General features: G+C 52.9%; 1 protein-coding gene across 1 annotated transcript; it reads left to right on the top strand.

Annotated features, from left to right (window-relative positions):
- Window positions 1–547: 547 nt before the first annotated feature.
- LOC129817893 (octapeptide-repeat protein T2-like) lies at window positions 548–4,091 on the top strand. The gene is made up of 4 exons (XM_055873492.1): window positions 548–709; window positions 1,034–1,237; window positions 1,746–1,901; window positions 4,080–4,091. The coding sequence occupies exons 1-4, from the start codon at window positions 548–550 to the stop codon at window positions 4,089–4,091; spliced, it is 534 nt and encodes a 177-aa protein (XP_055729467.1).
- Window positions 4,092–6,412: the final 2,321 nt, after the last annotated feature.

Genomic DNA, 6,412 nt, shown 5'->3' with positions numbered 1-6,412 from the left:
GAGAACCGGAGATGCAGAGACACAGAGACCCAGAGACGCAGAAACGCAGAGACGCAGAGACGCAGAGACGCAGAGACGCAGAGACGCAGAGACCCAGAGACCCAGAGACCCAGAGACCCAGAGACTCAGAGACCCAGAGACCCAGAGACCCAGAGACCCAGAGACCCAGAGACCCAGAGACGCAGAGACCCAGAGACGCAGAGACGCAGAGACCCAGAGACGCAGAGACGCAGAGACCCAGAGACGCAGAGACGCAGAGACGCAGAGACCCAGAGACCCAGAGACCCAGAGACCCAGAGACCCAGAGACCCAGAGACCCAGAGACGCAGAGACCCAGAGACGCAGAGACCCAGAGACGCAGAGACCCAGAGACGCAGAGACGCAGAGACGCAGAGACCCAGAGACGCAGAGACCCAGAGACCCAGAGACCCAGAGACTCAGAGACTCAGAGACTCAGAGACTCAGAGACTCAGAGACCCAGAGACCCAGAGACCCAGAGACCCAGAGACGCAGAGACCTAGAGACCTAGAGACGCAGAGAACCGGAGATGCAGAGACACAGAGACCCAGAGACCCAGAGACCCAGAGACGCAGAGACGCAGAGACGCAGAGACGCAGAGAAGCAGAGACGCAGAGAAGCAGAGACGCAGAGACGCAGAGACGCAGAGACGCAGAGAAGCAGAGAAGCAGAGACTCAGAGACGCAGAGACGCAGAGACCCAGAGACCCAGAGACCCAGAGACCCAGAGACCCAGAGACCCAGAGACCCAGAGACTCAGAGACCCAGAGACGCAGAGACGCAGAGACGCAGAGACCCATAGACCCAGAGACCCAGAGACCCAGAGACCCAGAGACGCAGAGACTCAGAGACCCAGAGACCCAGAGACCCAGAGACCCAGAGACTCAGAGACTCAGAGACTCAGAGACCCAGAGACCCAGAGACCCAGAGACCCAGAGACCCAGAGACGCAGAGACCCAGAGACGCAGAGACCCAGAGACCCAGAGACGCAGAGACGCAGAGACCCAGAGACCCAGAGACCCAGAGACCCAGAGACGCAGAGACGCAGAGAACCGGAGACGCAGAGACACAGAGACCCAGAGACCCAGAGACCCAGAGACGCAGAGACGCAGAGACGCAGAGACGCAGAGAAGCAGAGACTCAGAGACGCAGAGACGCAGAGACGCAGAGACGCAGAGAAGCAGAGAAGCAGAGACTCAGAGACGCAGAGACGCAGAGACGCAGAGACCCAGAGACCCAGAGACCCAGAGACCCAGAGACCCAGAGACCCAGAGACCCAGAGACTCAGAGACCCAGAGACGCAGAGACGCAGAGACCCATAGACCCATAGACCCAGAGACCCAGAGACCCAGAGACCCAGAGACGCAGAGACGCAGAGACTCAGAGACCCAGAGACCCAGAGACCCAGAGACCCAGAGACCCAGAGACTCAGAGACGCAGAGACGCAGAGACGCAGAGACGCAGAGACCCAGAGACGCAGAGACCCAGAGACGCAGAGACCCAGAGACGCAGAGAACCAGAGACCCAGAGACGCAGAGACGCAGAGACGCAGAGACGCAGAGACCCAGAGACGCAGAGACCCAGAGACCCAGAGACCCAGAGACTCAGAGACTCAGAGACTCAGAGACTCAGAGACCCAGAGACCCAGAGACCCAGAGACCCAGAGACCCAGAGACGCAGAGACCTAGAGACCTAGAGACCTAGAGACGCAGAGAACCGGAGATGCAGAGACACAGAGACCCAGAGACCCAGAGACCCAGAGACGCAGAGACGCAGAGACGCAGAGACGCAGAGAAGCAGAGACGCAGAGAAGCAGAGACTCAGAGACGCAGAGACACAGAGACGCAGAGACGCAGAGAAGCAGAGACTCAGAGACGCAGAGACGCAGAGACCCAGAGACCCAGAGACCCAGAGACCCAGAGACCCAGAGACCCAGAGACCCAGAGACCCAGAGACTCAGAGACCCAGAGACGCAGAGACGCAGAGACGCAGAGACCCATAGACCCATAGACCCAGAGACCCAGAGACCCAGAGACCCAGAGACCCAGAGACGCAGAGACCCAGAGACCCAGAGACCCAGAGACCCAGAGACCCAGAGACGCAGAGACCCAGAGACGCAGAGACCCAGAGACGCAGAGACGCAGAGAACCGGAGATGCAGAGACACAGAGACCCAGAGACCCAGAGACCCAGAGACGCAGAGACGCAGAGACGCAGAGACGCAGAGAAGCAGAGAAGCAGAGACTCAGAGACGCAGAGACGCAGAGACGCAGAGACCCAGAGACCCAGAGACCCAGAGATCCAGAGACCCAGAGACTCAGAGACCCAGAGACGCAGAGACGCAGAGACCCATAGACCCAGAGACCCAGAGACCCAGAGACGCAGAGACGCAGAGACTCAGAGACCCAGAGACCCAGAGACCCAGAGACCCAGAGACTCAGAGACGCAGAGACGCAGAGACGCAGAGACCCAGAGACCCAGAGACCCAGAGACCCAGAGACCCAGAGACCCAGAGACCCAGAGACCCAGAGACTCAGAGACGCAGAGACGCAGAGACGCAGAGACGCAGAGACGCAGAGACCCAGAGACGCAGAGACGCAGAGACCCAGAGACCCAGAGACCCAGAGACCCAGAGACGCAGAGACGCAGAGACGCAGAGACCCAGAGACCCAGAGACCCAGAGACCCAGAGACCCAGAGACCCAGAGACCCAGAGACGCAGAGAACCAGAGACCCAGAGACCCAGAGACCCAGAGACCCAGAGACCCAGAGACCCAGAGACCCAGAGACCCAGAGACCCAGAGACCCAGAGACGCAGAGACCCAGAGACCCAGAGACCCAGAGACCCAGCGACGCAGGCCAGATCATTGCTTAATGCACCACAGATCCTTGGGGAATTACATGACGGTTACAGCAGTGAAACAGCAAACCGACTTGAACAAACCTCTGTCAAGTACATACAGTACGCGCACGTATACACACAAACATGCACGTGCGCTGCAAACATACACACACACATCTCCCCCTCCCATACCCCCTCTCCTTTCAAATCAAATCCTCCTCCTGTACCGTGCCCAGGCATCATGTCTATCATGTGTGTGTGTGTGTGTTGGAAGTTGTCTAGCGTCTGGTTTCCATTAGCCAGCTAGGTCTCTGCAGCCTGTGAAGCTGGGGTTCATATCTTGATAACATCAGGGTCGGACCCACTCTGGAGTTCCACGCTTTACACTGGAGCTCCAGACCTCCAAGCCTCTAGGCCTACACTCCCTGCCCGCCTTCCTGCCCTCTCCCTGGGCCTGAGAGAATATAGCTTACTCACTGGAGCTCCAGACCTCCAAGCCTCTAGGCCTACACTCCCTGCCCGCCTTCCTGCCCTCTCCCTGGGCCTGAGAGAATATAGCTTACTCACTGGAGCTCCAGACCTCCAAGCCTCTAGGCCTACACTCCCTGCCCGCCTTCCTGCCCTCTCCCTGGGCCTGAGAGAATATAGCTTACTCACTGGAGCTCCAGACCTCCAAGCCTCTAGGCCTACACTCCCTGCCCGCCTTCCTGCCCTCTCCCTGGGCCTGAGAGAATATAGCTTACTCCCTGGAGCTCCAGACCTCCAGTTCTTGACACAACTGTGGGAAGCATTGGAGTCAACATGGAACAGCATCCCTGTGGAACGCTTCCGACACCTTGTAGAGTCCATGCCCCGACATATTCGGGCTGTTCTGAGGACAACAGAGGGCGGGGTAGTCAATATTAGGAAGGTGCTAAAATAAAACATAATAAAAAAAAAAGATGTAAAAACATTTTCCTAAAAGTATAATTGTTTAGAAAGGTCTTCTGTTACTGTAGACGACTGTTTTTCTGAGGAGAGACAATATGGCCGACCTGTGAATTCAAAGCCTCTCATTGGCCAATACGTAGTAATCAGCAATCCAGGGTTCATGTACATTATTCTCCCTTCTGTGCTAGCTCACCCGACCCGTGTTGACCTTGACAATTTGCTGGGCCGAATGTGCATTTCACTAGCTAATCCGTTTTTAGTATTTCTGCACGTGTGATATTGTCTCTGACAGCGTGGAGAGTAATCATGTAGGCTCTGTGCCACAAATGAGTTACAAAAAACTGGCCAGATCATTTCAAGTCATCAGTCTCAAGTCAAAGTCAAATCCCGAATCTAGAGGCTCTAAATCCAAGTTATTTTATATCAAGTTGGGTCGAGTCGAAGTCATGTCCCTGGAGTCCACATATCTGGTATGTATCGACCATGGGTCTTCCATGAAAGGAAAGACAATTGAACTGTCCACAGAATGTGTTATTTCCCCCCCCCCCCACAACAGGAAATACTTTGCGCTGTCAATGAACCAATGAACCACACAATGAACATTTACAGTCACAAAGAATATATACACATACCTGCAATACACCGATAGAAACACCCAACAGTACCATCTCCTCCACGGACTGGCTTTCAGACAAGAGATCTAAAGAGTGTGTAGCCGCCGTGTGTACCCGTGAAATGGCCTCTTATCTCTGAGTTGGTATGACTTGGAATGGCCTCTTATCTCTAACTTGGAATGGCCTCTTATCTCTGACTTGGAATAGCCTCTTATCTCTGACGTGGAGTGGCCTCTTATCTCTAACTTGGAATGGCCTCTTATCTCTGACTTGGAATGGCTTCTTATCTCTAACTTGGAATGGCCTGTTATCTCTGACTTGGAATGGCCTCTTATCTCTGACTTGGAATGGCCTCATATCTCTGACTTGGAATGGCCTCTTATCTCTGACTTGGAATGGCTTCTTATCTCTGACTTGGAATGGCCTCTTATCTCTGACTTGGAATGACTTGGTATGGCCTCTTATCTCTGACTTGGTATGGCCTCTTATCGCTGACTTGGAATGGCCTCTTATCTCTGACTTGGAATGGCCTCTTATCTCTGACTTGGAATGGCCTCTTATCTCTGACTTGGAATGGCCTCTTATCTCTGACTTGGAATGGCCTCTTATCTCTGACTTGGAATGGCCTCTTATCTCTGACTTGGAATGGCTTCTTATCTCTGACTTGGAATGGCCTCTTATCTCTGACTTGGAATGACCTCTTATCTCTGACTCGGAATGGCCTCTTATCTCTGACTTGGTATGGCCTCTTATCTCTGACTTGGTATGGCCTCTTATCTCTGACTTGGAATGGCCTCCTATCTCTGACTTTGAATGGCCTCTTATCTCTGACTTGGTATGGCCTCTTATCTCTGACCTGGAATGGCCTCTTATCTCTGACTTGGAATGGCCTCCTATCTCTGACTTTGAATGGCCTCCTATCTCTGACTTGGTATGGCCTCTTATCTCTGACCTGGAATGGCCTCTTATCTCTGACCTGGAATGGCCTCTTATCTCTGACTTGGAATGGCTTCTTATCTCTGACTTGGTATGGCCTCTTATCTCTGACTTGGTATGGCCTCTTATCTCTGACTTGGTATGGCCTCTTAGCTCTGACTTGGAATGGCTTGGAATGGCCTCTTATCTCTGACTTGGAATGGCTTGGAATGGATCTTATCTCTGACTTGGTATGCCCTCTTATCTCTGACTTGGTATGGCCTCTTATCTCTGACTTGGAATGGCTTGGAATGGCCTCTTATCTCTGACTTGGTATGGTCTCTTATCTCTGACTTGGAATGGCTTGGAATGGCCTCTTATCTCTGACTTGGAATGGCTTGGAATGGCCTCTTATCTCTGACTTGGAATGGTCTCTTATCTCTGACTTGGAATGGCTTGGAATGGCCTCTTATCTCTGACTTGGTATGGTCTCTTATCTCTGACTTGGAATGGCTTGGAATGGCCTCTTATCTCTGACTTGGAATGGTCTCTTATCTCTGACTTGGAATGGCTTGGAATGGCCTCTTATCTCTGACTTGGAATGGCTTGGTATGGTCTCTTATCTCTGACTTGGTATTGCCTCTTATCACTGATTTGGAATGGCCTCTTATCACTGACTTGGAATGGCCTCTTATATCTGACTTGGAATGGCCTCTTAACTCTGACTTGGTATGGCCTTTATCTCTGACTTGGTATGGCCTCTTATCTCTGACTTGGAATGGCCTCTTATCTCTGTCTTGGTATGGCCTCTTATCTCTGACTTGGTATGGCCTCTTATCTCTGACTTGGAATGGCTTGGTATGGCCTCTTATCTCTGACTTGGTATGGCCTCTTATCTCTGACTTGGAATGGCCTCTTATCTCTGTCTTGGTATGGCCTCTTATCTCTGACTTGGTATGGCCTCTTATCTCTGACTTGGAATGGCCTCTTATCTCTGACTTGGAATGGTCTCTTATCTCTGACTTGGAATGGCTTGGAATGGCCTCATCTCTGACTTGGTATGGCCTCTTATCTCTGACTTGGAATGGCTTGGTAT

This window comes from Salvelinus fontinalis, chromosome 20 (genome assembly GCF_029448725.1).
Source record: "Salvelinus fontinalis isolate EN_2023a chromosome 20, ASM2944872v1, whole genome shotgun sequence".
In the NCBI taxonomy this organism is placed as follows: Eukaryota; Metazoa; Chordata; class Actinopteri; order Salmoniformes; family Salmonidae; genus Salvelinus; species Salvelinus fontinalis.
The sequence above is the reverse complement of the archived record's forward strand: the minus strand, read 5'-3'. Positions and strand labels throughout refer to the sequence as shown.

What these genes read in the sequence shown, in the direction of transcription:
- LOC129817893 (XM_055873492.1), top strand. Translation starts at nt 548, where the DNA reads ATGCAGAGACACAGAGACCCAGAGACCCAGAGACCCAGAGACGCAGAG. An exon ending in AGACTCAGAGACGCAGAGAC is followed by an intron (nt 710 to 1,033) that starts GCAGAGACCCAG and finishes CCAGAGACCCAG; the next exon opens with AGACCCAGAGACCCAGAGAC. An exon ending in AGACGCAGAGACGCAGAGAC is followed by an intron (nt 1,238 to 1,745) that starts GCAGAGACCCAG and finishes CCGGAGATGCAG; the next exon opens with AGACACAGAGACCCAGAGAC.